The following is an 18,926-nucleotide window of genomic DNA, read 5'->3' on the forward strand; positions in this document are numbered from 1 at the left end:
GAGATATGAAGCTTTTTTCCAGCAGTTTTATGAACTCGGCCCATTGCCCCGGAGCTCCCGGAGCGCTGGTGCGGCGGTCTGCAGCGGCACTTCCACCGCGCTTGCGATCCCGAGTTCGCCGATTCCACTTCGTCTGCCGGTGCCGCGGCAGGGGCAGTAGCAGCAGCTGAGTCTGCGGGGAAAGTTCCTCAAATCGCCCTCCACCGCCGCCGCCACCGCCCTCTGCCTGCGTCCGTGTGTTCGCCGCAGTCGCTGGGCAGGTTGCGTGTGGTGGGGTAAAGTGTGCGTCCTCCCGCCTCTTCAATCGCGCCTGGCCACCGTGAAAGAGGAGGCCAAATTCCCTTTGTGGTTTTGCTCCGGTGGAGGCCCACCGGCCGGTCGATAAATACATGACGTGAACGCGAGTGAGCATTTGGGGGGCCGCGCATTTAGCCGGTTGTCGGACTGCGCCGTGATCCCGGCGACAGGAGTTGGATCTCCCAGCCAGGGACATGATCATGATGAGAGAGAGATGATGATGATGAGGGAGATGATGATGAGAGGGAGATGATGATGATGGTGAGAGGGAGATGATGAGAAGGGAGGGAGGAGCGGGAGATGAGAGGGATAAGGATCGAGCAGAAGTTGAGCTGCACCGATCAGTGTCTGTTTCCACAGGGGGCGGAGCGAAGGGATTCAGTGGGAGTGGCCACACAGCAGTCACGTGGTACGCGGGAGGCTGCAATTGGTGTCGAGAGTGGGCTGCTTTGTCCACGGCTCAATGTTTCATCATTTTGGCTCTGGACCGGTTTCGACATTCCGTGTGCCGTCAGCAGTTGTGCGTAGAACGAGGCCCCGTGTGTCTAACGGAGCTCTCTGCTCCTCGTCGACAACCACCTGGCAGGTAGCTGGCATTGTTTGCGGGCAAAGCCTGGCACTGCTGATGAGACGCTGCATGTCGAAGCCACTCCTGACTTCTGCTCGTGTTGAACCAATCGATGCTGCTGCTGCTTTCGTGCACTCCCGGGAGGCCGGCTGTGTCGCTGATGAGCCGTCTAAACGATGCTGCTCGTGGGTGAAGGGGCAGCGGTAGTGGAGTGGTGAGCGCTACGCTGCGCTACCAACCCGGCAACCCGAGTTCGCATTCCCGCTCACGGCCACCAACACCCGTGACGATTATCTGAACCGGTCCGGGTCCTCCCCCTAGGTCGACTCGGCCTCAAATGAGTACGGTGTGTAAAAAGCATCGCCACTGGGGAGACAAAGGCGGCCCGGCGTGGTACTGGCCACCCACCCCCTCGTGTGCCGTGCCGGCCATCATAGGTGCTGCTCGCTAACAGCACTTGCCCCAGCAGTCTGTTGCAGGCTACACGGGGGATCTTTGTCTTTGTGTGGAGGGGCAAGGGGCGAGGAGACGCTGCTGATGATTCTGTGCCGGGCGAACCACTCGCATCGGAGGAATCGATAGAATCGAATCGCGGACGGTAATTTAAGATCGATGCGGCGATTTTTTTAAAGCGAATTTTGCAGTCGCGAAGCCCGATTCGTTTTTTTTTGCGATTCCGCGGATCGATCGGCCGTTGGAGCGGTCCGGATGGGCGGACGCGGGGATCGAATCGCGATTCCTGTAGGCGGCATTTGGATCGCCGGATCGCCAGAACGCGGCTTTGGCGGGGACTTTGGCGCGGAGATTGACTCCGCACGGAGTTGCCGCGACTGCCTCACGCTCTGCTACCACCACTACTACCACCACTACCACTACTACAACCACTACCACCACTACTACCACCACTACCACCACCACTACCACCACTACTACCACCACTACAACCACTACCACCACCACTACCACCACTACTACCACCACTACCACCACCACTACCACCACTACTACCACCACTACCACCACTACTACAACTACTACAACCACTACCACCACTACTACCACCACTACCACCGTGGCTGCTGTTCCTCCACCCGTACCGAGGGCTCGGGCAACCAGACACTGGCTGCAGGTCACAACAACACTCACCCACGCTCGCTCACCCTCTCATCTACTCACCTACTCATCCCCTCACCCACCCACTCAACCTCGATCCACTCACACACTCGCCCACTCATTCATTAACTCCACACCCATTCGCTCACTCAACCACTCACTCAACCACTCACTCAACCACTCACTCACTCACACACTCACTCACACACCTTCCCTCACGCACTCACACTCACTCTCCTCACTCACTCATTCACTCACACACTCAACCACACACTCACTCTCCTCACCCACTCATTCACTCACTAACTCCACACCCATTCGCTCACTCACTCACTCAACCACACACACACTCTCCTCACCCACTCAATCAACCACTCACTAACTCCACACCCATTCGCTCACTCACTCAACCACTCACTCATTCACTCACTAACTCCACACCCACTCACTCAACCACTCACTCAACCACTCACTCAACCACTCACCCGCTCACCCACGTACTCGCTTATTTGCCCACGCACTTCACCCAAACACTCGTGAGCGTGCATGATCGTGCGGGGAGCGGTGGTGCAGTGGTTAGCGCACTGCCAACATCGATGACGAATATCTGAACCGGCCCTGGGCCTCCCCTCTGTCTACTCAGCCTTAAATAAGTACCGAGCACGGTTTGCTTTAAGAAAACCCAACAGCATTGGGGAGACAGGTGGCTGCTGGACGTGGTTCTGGCCACCCCGGCGTGTACTCGCCAACAGGGCTTGCCCCAACAGCCTTGTGGGCTACGCGGGGGATCTTTGTCCTTGTGCTCGTCACCCACCCACTTTGCGACACCGAAGGGATTGCCATCTGAAATCTGGTACCTGTATTGTGTGGTGGTGCTTTATTACAGCAGCACGCCTGCGTTTGATTTTATTTGCGATCTCCAAAAGTCAATTACCATTTGGCTGTGAAAATCTACCCACTCTTAGAGCCACATGTGAGTGGAGCGCGCCCGTGCCCGTGTCCATTCTGCGGGAAAGGTCGCGGCCACCCTCGGTTTGGCATCACCATCACTGCGCCAGCACCACCATCACCGTCATCACCACCACAACCATCATCACCATCATCACCACCATCATCACCATCATCACCACCACCATCATCACCACCATCATCATCACCATCATCACCACCACCACCATCATCACCATCATCACCACCACCATCATCACCATCATCACCACCACCACCATCATCATCACCATCATCACCACCACCACCATCATCATCACCATCATCACCACCACCATCATCATCACCATCATCACCACCACCATCATCACCACCCTCACCATCATCACCTTCATCGCATCGCCGTCTGGTTCCGTACGAGTGCAATAGTCACCCGCCAATAGCCGTGTCATGTTTCTGTAACTCGGTTTTGTGACTGTGCTAAGACCATATTCTTTGGTTATTTCAGTAAAGTCACTCTTCAGACAGAACCATAGAATATGAATTCCTGCAGTCACGAAAATTTTAAGTAAAAATGTGTGCTAAGATCAGTCTAAAAACAATCTGCCCGAACTGACTTACACTGCGGCATTTTTGTTATTTAACGTTGGTCTGTGCGCAATAACACTCGTTTTTGTCTCGTGTTGACACAGTTGTTTTTGTTCCAATTTCCATTTGCTTTGTCGCTTTACTCCCAAATGGTTTTGCTTTTGCCATTCAGGAGACCCAGGTGGCTGTCGCCAATGCGACTATGCTGGCCTCTTCTTGAGTTCTCGCACCTCGTTCAACAACTTCGACCTGCAACCTCAAGCGTCTGAGAGACCTCGCGCCGACTGAGAAACTTGCCTGCGGGTCAAAGGTTAGGTGGTGACCCCAGGCTGGCGGCTGCACCGGCACTGCCGCCATGCTGGCGTCGGTGCAGGCTAGGCGCCGCGGGGCGCTGGACCTGGGCTCGTACTACGCGCACCTCTGCGCCCTGCAGGACTGCGCGCCGCTGCCGGCCGTGACGGCCCACCTGGCCCGCGGGGGCCTCGACCTGCACGGGGACCGCGTGCGGCTCGCCGACTGGACGCCCGTCGCCAACGCGCTGCACGTCAACCGCCACCTGAGTTTCGTGTGCGTGCGCAGCTGCGCCCTGCGCGCCGACGCAGGTGGGCTCCCCGCATAGGTGGCAGCGGTAGCACTTTCGTTGTCGCTAGGACGGCGTGGGGGTGGCGGGTGGGTGGACGGGATGGCGGCAGTGATGACGCTAGCTCCACCCTTTGTTCGGCCACCGACTCTGGTGTCTCTCTGTGTGGAGGATGCAAATTCACAACCCCCCCGCCCTGTTCTGCTGCAGAGAGAACATGCAATGACGAATATCTGTACCAGGCCTGGGCCTCCCCTAGGTTGACTCGTAAATGAGTACCTTAGGCAGTGTGTACACATCAGTATCAGGGAGACAAATGCGGCCGACCGTGCTGCTAACCACCCACCCCTTGTGTGTTGCATCGTGAGCTACGCAGGGGATATTTGCGTTGTTGCGTGCGTAAGCGTGTGTGTGTACATTCCGTGAGAACATAGGGACGGTTGGGACCAGCTTTGAGTTCTCCATTACTCGCATCCACACACGCGCTCACAAACACACACAGGCATACACGCATGAAGACAGAGATCCCCTGTATTGCCAGAGCGCCAGCGCATGCTCGTGACACCCGGTGCGATGCCGCCGTTTGTCGTCACCGCCGCCACAGGCTCCACACGGACGCCGCCCCGGCGGGATTCCCGGCTACCGGCGGGCTCCGCGGGCCCACCGCTGCACTCGCGCGACGTCACCGCCAGGTTGAGCCAGGCCCTCGGGGCCTGCCTGGCCGCCTCCCCGGCCCTCGCTCGCCTGGAGCTGACGGGCCTGCCCCTGCGGCCATCCAACCTGCTCGCCTTGGCAAAGGTGAGTTCAAGAACGAGACGTTGTCGTGGCCGATGCCGTAGACTCGAGCGGAGAACCGTAGACTCGCGCGGGCACCCATGGATCTTGGCCTCGGTCTCACCCCGTCCGCTGTGACGACTTCCCCTTGATCTTCGGGACTCACGGAGACCGCTCCCGTGCCGGTCTCGACAAGCGGCCCTCCCCCACCCTGCCCGGTCACGTCAACAGCACTCGCCTGCCAACTTTCTCTTCCCAAACCCCAAGTGGCTTACCCTGCGTGATGGGTTGGACGTACGTGGTGGATTGTTTTGTGTACGCTTGCGACAGCTGCGTCTCAGCGAGTCTGTGTGACGGAAAGGCCGTGTCCTTGTGGTTGCTGCTGCAGGGAATCGCCCAGAGTTCGTGTTTGGAGACTCTGTCCCTGGCAAACTGCCCCATGGGAGATGGCGGCTTGGAGAGTAAGTGCATTAACTCTCACAGAATGTTCCACAAATATGACGCTGTCCATTGCGCACGGAGCCATCACACACTGCGTCATCGCACACAGCATCATCACGTACAGCATCATCACGTACAGCGTCATTACGTACAGCGTCATCACGTACAGCATCATCACTCACAGCGTCATCACACAGAGCATCATCATGCACAGCATCAACTCCAATGAGCATCGAGGCGGCGCTCATCTACCGCCTGCAGCCCTGCAGAGCCAGCGGTGGTCATTCCACATTCCTGTGGCAGGGGCAGCTCTCTTCATCGGACAACCATACACACACACTGCATCATCACAGTATGCTCACGAGCATCCTTACTTCATGCCTCTTGAGAATGAACCCTAATCCACGGCATCTCGGCTTTCCTCCAACCTACCGTGTCCGATGCCGTGGGATGGGTTTACCAATGCCCGGCAAAGGTGTTTCCACGTCTGCTCGGCTAACCGTGTCTGTGGCACCGTGCTCTCCCCCCCCCCCCCCCCCCACCGTGTCTGCTTGCCGCAGCGATCTGCCGCGGTGCGAAGGGCTGCACATCGCTGGTGCGGCTCGACGTGAGCGGCTGCGGCCTCAGCTGGCGCGGAGCGGCGATGCTGTCTGACGTCATCTCGGTACAGCGGAAGGGCTCGGGCCTTGGCACCCCCCCCCCCCGTGTTTGGGGGGGGGGCGGGGGGTGCCCACGGACGGAAAGGGCATGGGTAGCGGGGGCCCACCCTGCCGGTGCCCGTGTTGCTGTGGGTGTTGTTTAAACACGAAGGCCCAAAACGTTATGTGGCCAGCAACAAACAGCACTGTCAGAGGTGTGGGCGTTTCGGCTGTCAAGGGTAGTGATAGGGGTAGTGATACGGGTAGCGATAACGGTTTTGGGTAGTGACAGGGGTGGGGGAGGATGAGCTGAGGGAGAAGAGAAGGGCGAGGGAGAAGGGTCGTTGCCCGCAGACTGTTAGTGTTGAATGTCGTAGAGAGGCAGGGCCCCGGGTGTCGCCTCGCTGCGCCAGTTCCTCTTGGCAGCGCGCGTCTCCGGCGAGGCCGCTCGCGTTTTGACGCCCGCCCGTTGTTCCGTGTGCGCTCACAGCACCAGGCGCGGGCGCGGCACGGGGAGGCCTGGGCGGGCTCCCTGCGCTACGGGCGCCCCGACCTGGAGCGCATGTCCGGGCTGCGCCGCGTCAGCCTCAACCGCAACCCGCTCGTCGGAGACCGGGGGGCGGCCGCCCTGGCCCTCGCCCTGGCCGACGACCTGTGGGTCAAAGGTTAGCGCGAAACGCACGTGCTGCGCCGCTGTTGCTGAACGCGTGGCACGAGCGGTGTGGTCTGGAGGAGCTCACCGTTGGGACGGTGTTCAGGTCTTTCACGCAATCCAGTCTGGATCGTAGGCAGGCCAGCCTGAGTGTTTCGGAAGCAACAAGAAGGGAGGACATGATTGTGCCTGAAAAGACCAGAAGCCTCATGTGGAGCGACAGGCCAGGTAGCTCCGCACAGCGTTACGCAGCTGATGAAGAGATAATACCGCTCAACTCATTCAGCGTGAGAACTCTGCTGTCAACCTGGAACTGGTAATAAGCACACTATCCAGGTATGGAAACCCCTCCACTCTCTCCACAACTGCTCCATCACTCATAGGGAGTGGAGGGGGTGGAGTGTTCGATGACGCACAATTCCCAGGCAGGTACTTTGTTTTTTGGGGAAGATGGTAAGGCCCCACCTCTCAGTAGCACGCTCCAAGTTCAGCAGCAAAAACTCCTCAGAGTGAGCAGCAATCACCAGCTCAACAGCATACGTAACATTGTTGACCAGTAGGGAGCCATCTCTTGATTGCACCCGGGCATTGATCAGCCTCCCATTGTATCTGTACCAGATGTAAATTCCTCCGGTACAGCCATAAAAAGCTTCTTGAACTACGTGGTCAACACTTTAAAAAAATATTGTGGGGGCCAGAGGACATCCCTGTCGCACCCCAAGGTATCAGGAAACGGCTCTGACCCAGTCACGCAACTTTACCTGGGCCTGCCCACCAATATGAAGGTCTGTTTGTGAGCAAAGCTCTGGTCAGGGACTCTGAAAGCACGAATAATAACCCAGAGCCCTGGCCTATGATCAGGTCAATAAAGCACAGATATAGGTCCTGATTAATTTGCCTAGACCTGTGCTGTAGCAGGCGGACAGAGAATATGGCGTCTGCGCAGGACCGCTCCGTTCTGAAACCACACTGGGGGTCCGCAAGCCTCCCCTCAGCGTGCTGCCTGGCGGGGAAGGGTCAATGCTGCATAATCCTTAGGATTTCTCCCAGCAAAGTGACAGCACTCCACCCCAACAGTGCGTGAGGCCTCCGAGGGGGATCATTTTCGTTGTGTGTGCGGGCGCAGCTGTGGACATGCAGCAGTGCGGCGTGGGTGAGGAGGGAGCGCGTGCTGTGCTCCATCTCCTGGAGTCCAACTCGGCCCTCTCAGTTGTGGACCTGCGGGGAAACCCTCTCATTGGTACGTTGGGGGATATGCGCACCGCGACCACCACAGCCTGTTATTAAAATTGTATTACTTTGTGTTTCACCGGCGAAATGCCTCGAGATGGAACGTCTCATTTACACGGGTGTCCTCAGTGTCAATTGACACATAGCAAACACGGAATGACATGTACACACACACAGATCCCCCGTATAGCCTTCACAGACTGTAGGGGCAAGTGCTGTTAGCGAGCATGTACGAAGGCCGGCACGGCACACTAGAGAGGGTTGGTGGCCAGCACCACGCCCGGCTGCCTTTATCTCCCTGCTGCTGACGTTTATGCACTGCATCACGTACTCATATGAGACCGAGTCGATCTAGGAGAGGCCCAGCATGGTTTAAATATTCGCCACTGTTATTGGTCGTGAGCAGGAATCCATTTCAGGTACACAGTGCAGTGTCCTAACCACTATACTACCTTTCCCTATCATTCATATACAATTAAAGAAAAATATACCCCATATAGCTTTAATTTACTTTTGGGACAAGTGTTGTTAGCGGGCACCTATGAAAGCCGGCACAGCACATGAGGGGGTGGGTGGCCAAAATTTGTCTCACCAGTGGCGATGTTAACACCGCACCAGGTACTCATTTGAGGCTGAGTCGATCTCGGGGAAGCCCAAGATAAGTTCAGATGGTGTTGGGAGTGAGCGGGAATCGAACTCGGGTTGCCTGGTTCGTAGCGCAGTACGCTAACCGCTACGCTACCGCTCCCCACACGCTCGCACACACGTGAACTGCACAATCAAGCAGTGCACCGCTGTACCTGGCGAGTCTCGGAGTCGCTCGTGTGTGCGCGTCGCCTGGCTCGCGTGTTGCGTTCGTGTGCAGAGCGCGAGCTGTTGCAGGAGACCCTTGAGAAGCTGTTCGTGAATTCTCGTGGAGAAACCGCAGAGGTAAGTGACGTCCTCTCTCCCTTTCCGTGCTGAAGCGTGCAGTTGCTTCCTGCCCTGATTTCTATTTGATTGTCTCTGCTGTAACTTATATTTGGTAAAAAAATTCTACTAATTTATGTTTGCTTGCTTGCTGTACTTACTTTGTACGCTATTGGTTTTTGTTATTTTGTTGAGCCAACTCAGCCACTCTGACAGATGAGACCCTACTGAATATCTGTGAAAAAGAGCTTCATCGCTCATAGGATTCCTCCTGTTAAGATAAATAATTATTCTGATTCTCCTGGCTCCCACGAGAACAACCTGGAGCTTCTGCTCCCTCCTGAACACAACCCCCATCCGCTACTCCCTGCCCCGTCCACCCAGCTATGACCAGGCCTACCCCTACCACAACCCCTCTCACTACCCCTATCACTACCCCAACCCCTACCACAACCCCTATCACTACCCCTATCACTACCCCTATCGCTACCACTACCCCAACCCCTATCACTACCCCAACCCCTATCGCTACCCCTATCACTACCCCAACCCCGACCACTACCCCAACCTCTATCGCTACCCCTATCACTACCCCTATCGCTACCACTACCCCAACCCCGACCACTACCCCAACCTCTATCACTACTCCTACTGCTACTCCCTAAACCCCCCCACCAACTATGACCAGGCCTACCCCAACCCCTCCTTAATCACTCCCCCCTGTTTTCCTAACTGTCAAGACAACTGCACCACCGCTTTTAATAACAACCCCCACCCTTCATTATCTCAACCACCATCATCTCGCGGTACAATTTTATAATCGTTGCAAAAAGCGCCTTGAGAATGAAGGCCACCGCTCCGCGAATCTGCGCGAGAGACGAGCGAGATGAGGTCCGAGTGGCCCCGCGACGACGTCTCTGCTGCCGCTCCGCAGTTCGAGTGGCTCCCCCAGCCGGCGCCCAGGGTCCCGTCGCCGGTGGCGCAGAGGAAGACGCGGCTGCTGCACCTGGGCAGCCGCACGAAGGGCCGAGCCGTGATCCGCACAGGCGAGTCGTCCCGCGCGCGCCCCCCTCGCCGCGGCGCCGCCGCTCCTCGCCGTCGGGTCCGCTGCCGGCTCGAGCGCTCGGGCGATCGCTGGTGTTGGTTCTGGCTGCTTGGCTCGCCCTGTCTGTGCTTCGTGCGCGTCGCAAACGGATTCTGTGCTGCCGTGAGTCTGGTAGAGGCTGCGTGGGGGATCTTTGTGTCTGCAGCTGTGGCGAGGCAGAGCAAGAATGAGAGCGGTGACGGAGGCCGACGTCACGCGCCCACTCAGGATGGCGGCAAACACGTGCCCTGGCGCTCCGCAGCCCGTGCCACACGCGCCACACGCACACAGGTAACCCACACACAGGTAACCCTCACACAGGTAACCCTCACACAGGTAACACACACACAGGTAACACACACTCACAGGTAACCCTCACACACAGGTAACCCACACACTCACAGGTAACCCTCACACAGGTAACCCTCGCACAGGTAACCCACGCACAGGTAACCCTCACACACAGGTAACCCTCACACACAGGTAACCCTCACACACAGGTAACCCTCACACAGGTAACCCTCACACACAGGTAACACACAAGTAACCCTCACACAGGTAACCCTCACACAGGTAACCCACACACACAGGTAACACACACAGGTAACCCTCACACAGGTAACCCTCACTCACAGGTAACCCTCACACACAGGTAACACACACACTCTCAGGTAACCCTCACACAGGTAACCCACACACAGGTAACCCTCACACACAGGTAACCCACACACAGGTAACCCTCACACAGGTAACCCTCACACACAGGTAACACACACACAGGTAACCCTCACACAGGTAACCCACACTCACAGGTAACCCTCACACAGGTAACACACACACTCTCAGGTAACCCTCACACAGGTAACCCACACACAGGTAACCCTCACACAGGTAACCCATACACAGGTAACCCTCACACTCACAGGTAACCCTCACACACAGGTAACCCTCACACACACAGGTAACCCACACACAGGTAACCCTCACACAGGTAATCCACACACTCACAGGTAACCCACACACATGTAACCCTCACACAGGTAACCCTCACTCACACAGGTAACCCTCACACACAGGTAACCCACACACACACACACACGTAGTACAGTACGATAGTGGAGTTTGCTGCCCTGGTCTGGTTTTAACACAATGCGATTTTTACCAAATTATAGATCTAAGAATGTTTGTTATTTGATTGACATTTTACCTGAGAACCATTCACATGGTGTGTCCATGCATGTTGAAGACTCAACCAGACACTGACTGTGTCGTCTCATCCACCACACTGTGTTCAACCACCACAATGCAGCTCACTACAACACCCACCCACACACTCATTCACCCACTCACATAATTCACCCACCCACTCACATAATTCACCCACCCACACTCTCATTCACGCACCCACACACTCATTCACCCACCCACACTCTCATTCACCAACCCACACTCTCATTCACCCACACACACTCTCATTCGCCCACACACACTCTCATTCGCCCACCCACACACTCATTCGCCCACCCACACACTCATTCACCCACCCACACACTCATTCACCAACCCACACTCTCATTCACCCACACACTCATTCACCCACCCAGACACTCATTCACCCACCCACACTCATTCACCCACCCACACTCTCATTCACCCACCCACACTCTCATTCACCCACACACTCATTCACCCACCCACACTCATTCACGCACCCACACACTCATTCACACACTCTCGTTCACCCACCCACTCATTCACCCACCCACACTCTCATTCACCCACCAACACTCTCATTCACCCACCAACACTCTCATTCACACACCCACACTCTCATTCTCCCACCCACTCATTCTCCCACCCACTCAACCACCCACACACACTCATTCACCCACCCACTCATTCACTCATTCTCCCACCCACGTCCTCATTCACCCACCCACCCACCCACCACAATGAAGGTCACAACACCTCTCTCTGCTTCTTCTCTCGCACTGCTCCACTGGGTGGAATTCCCTCCTCCCATCATCTTCTCTTTCCCTCCCCCCACCTCCCAAGTTCTTCATTCAATAACAACCTCGCTCACTTCCCGTAACATCTTATCTCTTACAAGTTTAACGGTGCTGTTCGTTGCTGGCCGTTTGACGTGTGTGGCATCTGGGCCATTTTTCTAGGCCAACTGGTTTTAAAAAAGAAGCACGTGACTCTACCTAACACTGTACTTTGTAAAAAGAAAACTGACAGCGTTTGGAGATGAAATATAATAATTATTATTATTATACACGGGCTGTGTTTGGCAGTGCCGTACAGTACCATACAAACTTAGCCTGCAGTATTTACTTAAGGACTGTGTCAACATTTTTAAGACAAATTCCATGGCCCTTTGCAGCTAGGGCTTCTTAACAATAAACTGGCCAGTGCCGCTTGTCTGCTTACGAGAAGCCTCCTTGCCGTGTTTGTCTCTCCAAAGTGCATTTAAAAATATCTAATTCTTACACATCCCATCTGCACTGCTTTTTGAGAGTATGGCTCATCAGCAGCGCTGGTTGGAGAAGTGACACTGGAGTGGGTTCGAAATTCAGCGTCTCGTGAGCGGAGGGGATTTGTGTCAAACCAAGACCGATATCTCTCAATTGAGAGAGCCTCCGAGTTTAGTTTTACTCGTCAGGTCAGAAGGCTGTGTGGCTGATGGGATGTGTCGAAAAGCACATTTTCTTTGTGTTGTGGTTTTGACATCCAGTGCCACATCAGCAGAGTCGGCTTGAACCAAATGCTGGTGGAACTGCCTGTTGTTTATCGGCAAGGACCCTCTCTGAGAGACGTGGGGTCCTAAGCTCAACGCAAAGCCCTGTAGTGAGCAACAGCCGATCGTCGCTGTGGTGTGTTTATGGAGAACATGAGCAACACAATAAATGAGCAGAGACCGGTCCGGAGTATTGCTGCTTGCGTTGAACCAACGCCGCTGAAATTACGCACTCCCGGAAAGACGTTACGGCTGAGGGAATGTGTAAAAACATCACCTGTACTTTGTTATGCGTAGAGACAAGCCCCGGGAAAGAGATGTCGCGCTTATTTATTTAGCCTCCATGTATTCTCCTGCGACGGCACGAGAGCGATGCTTGTTTTGCGCTGTCTGCGCGCGCGCGTGCCTCCCATCGTCCATTCCACGTTGGTTTATGCCGAGTGGCGGAGCGTCGCGGGTGTACGGACACGCGGACTCCCCGCACGCTGTCGTCACTCGCGTCGTCCTTGAGGATGTGAGAAACAAAATAAACAAGCGGACGATTCATCTCCTTCCTTCCCATATCTGTCCCTCCACGTGAATAACTACGAGCGCGTTTCACACATCCCATCGGCCGTGCGGCCTTCCCCCTACGCGTGTATTTTGTTTTCGGGAGCGTTGGTTCAACGGCAGAAAAACTGGGCCGGTTTTCGACATGCGGTGTCTCATCGGCGTAGTCAGGCTTTGCTTGAACCAATGTTGGTCAACCGCTAGATGTTTACAGGCACGGACCCTGCCCTCTCCGCTAGGTATGGGTACGATGTTAATGCTCAAGTATACAAATTAATAAGACAAAAGACTCGCTAAAAATATGAACAACAAAATAAATAAGCAGACAATATACCTCATTTACATATCCGTCCCTACAAAGGAATATACATACAATTTTTTACACATCCCATCAGCCCATCCTAGCGTTAATAAATTAATAAGCATTGGTTCAAACGAAAATCTAGCTGTGTCAGACATGTAATGTGGAGATACGACGCTTCGAGAAAAATCATCGTTAGCATTTGACGCCCCCCCTGGTAGCGATGGAAGGTGTTTGTGACCTTTTGTGCCGTGCGTTGCGATCCAGGGAGAGAGATCGACGGAAGGTGGGGGGGCCTCGTCAGCGCAAGCTGTGGGGTGCAAGTGTTGCCAGCAACTGCAGGTAACACTCCACACATTCGCTACGTGGTCAGTCGTATGGTTATGTGGGTTGGTGAGTAGGTGTGTGTGTGGTTGGGTGGGTGGTTCGGTGGGTCTCACTGCGCTACGAACACGGCGACCCGAGTTCAATTCCCGCTCACGACCAAAAAAAGTGGTGAATATTTAAACTGTTCCTGGGCCTCCCCTAGGTCGACTCGGCCCCAAATGAGTAGCTGGTGCGGTGTGTAAACATCGCCACTAGGGAGGCCACGGCGGCCAGGCATGGTGCTGACCACCCATCCCCTCGTGTACCGTGACGGTCTTCATAGGTGCTCGCTCACCGCACTTGCCCCAACATTCTGTCAAGACTGCATGGGGGATGTTTGTCTTTGTGTGCGCAATCAGGGACAGTTGCAGGAAGAGCGCAGAGCGCGTGAAGCAGCCGAGCTTCGCGTAACGCAGGTCTGCACGCACGCACAGACGTACGCACGGACTAAGCAGACGATTTGCATCCTTCACATTCGGTCCCTCCACATAGAGAAATACAAGTACCTTGTACACATCCCATCACTCACACGGCCTTCTTAGCAGCATTGTTGGTTCAACACAAGCAAAACTCTGAACAGGTTTTGACATTCACTGTCTCATCAGTAAAAGGCAAGCTTGCTTGGAACCAATGCTGGCGAACTTCCAGATGTTTATTGACGAGGACCCCCCCCCCACTGTTAGATGTGGGTACCAGATCGAACACAAAACTACCGTACACAGCACATAATCACCGCGTCGTGTGGAGCATATAAGCCCTTAAAAAAATAAACATATCTCTTATCAGAATCCGAAGTTTATTTCCCGAGTAAAGGCCATCGAGCTCAGAGACTCTTTCAAGGGCGACAACATCCAAAGCAAGTTTAAGTAAATTACGCCGTAAATTGGGAAACGCACGGCAGCACCGTTACCCCCCACTGCGGACACTTGGCAGGACCCTCCTGAGAGAGAGTCTTGAGACTCGGCGAGGCTTCCTGGGTAAAAGAGCGGAATAAATATAATAATCTGGGAGCGGATTGATGAAGGGTAAAATTAAGAAGAATTGTAAAAGGTTGCCCAAGTGTAACCACAAAGCCACCTGCCGCTGTTGCTGTGGACACGCTGCACAACTCATCTGGGGAGCTGGTTCCGTGAAGTTCACGCGGCGGTCGCCCTGTGCTGCGTCCTCGCGAGCAGCTGCAGCGGGAGCGATTGCGCCTCCAGGAAATCAACTCGGGCCTCGCCAGCCAGTTGCTGCTGGCCGCGCCTCCCGATAAGGGGGCCGTTGGGATGGGCCCACGCGGGAGCCGAGCGGGGTTGATAGGAGAATGGCGGCCCGAGATAATGAGCGAGGGCGTGAGCGACGCGCACGGCAAGGAGGTGTGGGACGAGCCGCTGCTCAGCGCCATGGAGGCCTCCGTGCACAAATTCTCCAGCTTCCTGGATCTGCTCAGGGATGCCGGGTGAGTGGCCCTGATCCATCCACCGCTGGCCCTGATCCATCCACCGCTGGACGGAGGCTGCCCGAAGCTGGCGGTGTGCGCACAGCGTGGCCCTGCGGCGATGCGACGTCCGCCTTGCTCCGGCACGCGAGCGGGTTTCATCGTTCCGTTTCCTAGGTGGACGTCCTATCGGATGCGTTTCATTTCTTTGACCGCCGCTCTATCACTGGTCCTGACCTTTGGCCATGCTCCCTTCTGGCCGTGACGCGTACTGTCCAAACTTCACTCCCTTCTCTCAACATCCATTCTGATGTCTCTCACCCTGCACGTGTTCTTTGATGTTTTCGCCTTTCTGTCTTTCTTTATGTCCCTCGGCATGGTCTAACCGCTGCTGGATGAGGATCAATATGATTATGAATCTACCTTGCGTATGTTCTCTCATCCACGTGTTCTTCTTTCCATCTTTGCAGGTCACAACAACACTCGCCCAGTCCCTCACCAACCCCACCAACATACCCACTCAACCACTCACCCACCTACTCACACATTGGCTCTCTTACAACACTGATAACCTTGCTTATTTTAAAAAAGTAAAACGTGTTACACTGTAATCTGTCATGCCTTCGGTTAGTGCTGTTTGTTGCTGGCCGCTTGACGTTTTGGGCCCTTTTGGTTTTGTGCTCAGCGACTGTGCGGAACAAGAACGCGCACGCACACAGAACCCTCCCCAGTGGATAAATCATCGATCGCTTGTGCTCGGTGGGGGGTTGCGTGATGTCGCTGCTGTCCGTGCCAGGCTGGGTGAGCTGGCTTCCATCGCCGGCATCGACTCCTCCGACCTGCGCCCCTTTGGCTGCACCTCGTCGCTTGCCGAGGGGGCGGCCGCACCACGCGGCCACGGCGACGCGGCTGCAGAGGTTAGCTTTGGTTGGAATGCGGCCCCTCGCCCCGGTCGATACTTCTTATTGCCGCAGGTGCGTGCGTGTTAACCGGAGAGTTCTCTTGAACAGAGATCAAAAAAAGGACCCGAATTTAATTTGCTGCTCCCCTTCAATAGAAATAAAATAAAACACACTTTGTAGCTGGGCTGGTGAAAGCAAAATTGGCCACGATCCCTCGGCCAATGTTACTGCTCTTATGCTGGAGGGCACGCAATGGCGGAGCAACCCCTCCAGTTATGAAAAATTATAGGAGTTGTTAGTAAGTAAGGACTTGTCCCTTGCTTTTTATTCGACACGTGTGCGGCGATGGCGCAGCCATCAATCGAGGGTCGAATTCGAACCGCGTTATGTGATCGGCATCGCGCTCGCTGAAGGTGTTTGCCTGCAGGGAAGTCGTGCACTGTACACGCAACTGCGCACAATTCTGAGTCACTTATAACTGCGTTGCCGTTACTTATTGCCAATTATGGACTCGGACTATGTTCCTATCATCTCATAGAGTCCCTGGCACGTAATAATATGCTACACAGTGGCAGTGGGGGTCGCAAAATGCTGATTTATTACTAATAAACCCCAATGATTCGATCAAAATTAGGGATTTCGATCGGATCATTGGGGAGGCACGTGCCACCCCACCCCGCCCACTGGCTCCTCCAGTGAGGGCACGTTCCGCCATGGTTCCCTGAGGGTGGCATGGTGTTAGAGAAAGTGGCTCCCCAATCAGAAGGTCACGAGTTCAAATCCTGGTTGGGGGAGGTTGACCCATCCCATCATCCTGACCATCAGGGTTCATAAAATAAGTACAACTTTGCAGGGAAAATTAACAATATCTGCCCTCTGGATAAATTCGCCCCCGCCATAAGAATGGGGGATTCCCACCACTGGCCCTGTGGGGCTGTGAACGGAAGATGAGCACCAGTGCCTTGATGCTCATCGCAACCGTTAATCGCGCTTGACTTTTTAATAACACAGCAGAGCAGCGGATTTTGTTGCACGCCCTCTCACAGTGTAGCCCCACAACCTATAGCACCGGTGATGCATACCCCGCTGCATGTTCACGAGTGTTTGTGTGATCTAGTTTTAATTGTAATCAATGTTTTATTTGTAGATAGCGTCGTTCGTTTTTTTTTTATCTCAAAACGCAGTAGAAACCCGCCCAGTTCCCCGCACGTGAGGTGCGGGACACAACAGTGGCGGCAGGGAAGGCATCCGGAAACTGGCGCCAACCGTTTCCCAAGCTCTGTGGTCCTCTATTGGGACGCTTGGACAACTCTATTAATGAATATGAATGTGTGTGTGCGCGTGTGTATAGGGGAGCCTCAAATGAGTACATGGTGTGGTGTGTAAACATCACCACTAGGGAGACAAAGGCAGCCGGGTGTGGTGTTGGTCACGCACCCCTCGTATGCCGTGCCGGCCTTCATCGGTGCTCCTCGCTAACGGCACTTGCTCCAACAGTCTGTTAAAGGCTACACGGCGGATCTTTGTCTTGTTGTGCTTGTGTGTATCATTTGAGCAACAGATTCCGTGTGCTTCACAGGCCAGCGTCTCGACTCTGTAGCGAGACCTCGACACCGACCCACGATGTCTGCATGCCGCCTCTTTCGGCCAACACGCGGCGGCGGCGGCGGCAGCGGCAGTGAGCCGGCGGCCCAGCGGTGGCGCGTTCGCCCCCTTTCTGCGGAGGTTCGCAGTTTCGAATCTGCCCAGGCCACCCTGGTTAATACTGCAGTGTGTAGGAACTGTGATGTGCTCCACGCCCTCTGCTTCACTCAGTGGCTATTGAACACCCCCTCCCATTGCACCATTGGAAGGAGAGTAGGCCAATGTTTGCCAACGTCAGGGTCCAAATTTTCAAGAATACTGCGCAAACTACTCAGTTGGGAAGGCGTAGCGATCGTCGCACCCCTCCTCCTACGCTAACTTGGCAGGACCCTCCTGAACAAGAGTCTTGGCACTCCTGTAAGGCTTTTCTGCTTAAACTGAAACATATCTGCACCAAGACATTATTTTCAGAACTTGTCGAAGTCTGTAACGGTTTGGTTTTTTAAAAATGTTTGATGATTTAACTCTTGATTAATTGCGTGATAATCACAACAAGTGCCCTAAACATCACAAGGTTGTACTACGGTTGGGATGAACGTTCCTGACTTAATAAGACTTCAATGTAAATAAATGTGGTTGATGATGATGCTCTGTTAACCGATTCAGTAATTTCCTTATCGCTCTTCTGTCACTACTACCACGGTGGTTCCTGTTCCCGTGAACTTGAATCGTTGATACCTCCACCCACATTGAGGACTCCGTCAACCAGACACTGTTTCATCTCATCCGGTGTTCAACCACCACATTCTGGGTCACCCACTGACACTTGCCCACTTCCAAACATACCCACTCAGCAACAATAGCTGCCATTCGCCACCGATTTGGCGGTGACGTCACCATGCCACTTGTGCCAGGCTCGGTGCACTTTGTGGCCACATTAAGTGTCGAAGGCTCGCAGCTGGCAGGAGGTCACGGGAAAGACCCAGGTGCCATGGGTTGATTGAGATGACCAGCAGAGGCACCACGTTCTCGTGAGTGACGCTCCTCTGCCCTGCATTGTTTTAGAGGGCGACTGCCTCCAGCTGCCCAGTAGCGACCTTCACGAGCCTCCTCAACACACTCACCCTTGCAGAGACAAAGGTCCCCAGAATAGCCTTGAACAGACTGTTGGAACAAGTGATGACCTCCACCAGACCACCACCTCCAACGCCTCCAACAACAGCCTCCATTCGCCACTAAGTG

At 54.8% G+C, this 18,926-nt stretch overlaps 1 protein-coding gene across 1 annotated transcript; it reads left to right on the plus strand.

Moving 5' to 3' along the window:
- The first annotated feature begins 1,632 nt into the window (after positions 1–1,632).
- On the plus strand, positions 1,633–18,330 carry LOC133354166 (centrosomal protein of 78 kDa-like). The gene is given in 16 exon segments (XM_061570793.1): positions 1,633–1,994; positions 3,687–4,116; positions 4,699–4,892; positions 5,257–5,329; positions 5,870–5,973; positions 6,438–6,612; positions 7,726–7,839; positions 8,695–8,759; positions 9,673–9,784; positions 9,989–10,113; positions 13,680–13,754; positions 14,138–14,194; positions 14,954–15,219; positions 17,680–17,735; positions 17,738–17,912; positions 17,914–18,330. Coding segments are annotated over 15 exon segments (2,115 nt in total). The 5' UTR covers positions 1,633–1,994; positions 3,687–3,869; the 3' UTR covers positions 18,191–18,330.
- Positions 18,331–18,926: the final 596 nt, after the last annotated feature.

The sequence above is a fragment of the Lethenteron reissneri genome, chromosome 46, assembly GCF_015708825.2.
Source record: "Lethenteron reissneri isolate LAM-NWPU_2019-01 chromosome 46, ASM1570882v1, whole genome shotgun sequence".
Taxonomy (NCBI): Eukaryota; Metazoa; Chordata; class Hyperoartia; order Petromyzontiformes; family Petromyzontidae; genus Lethenteron; species Lethenteron reissneri.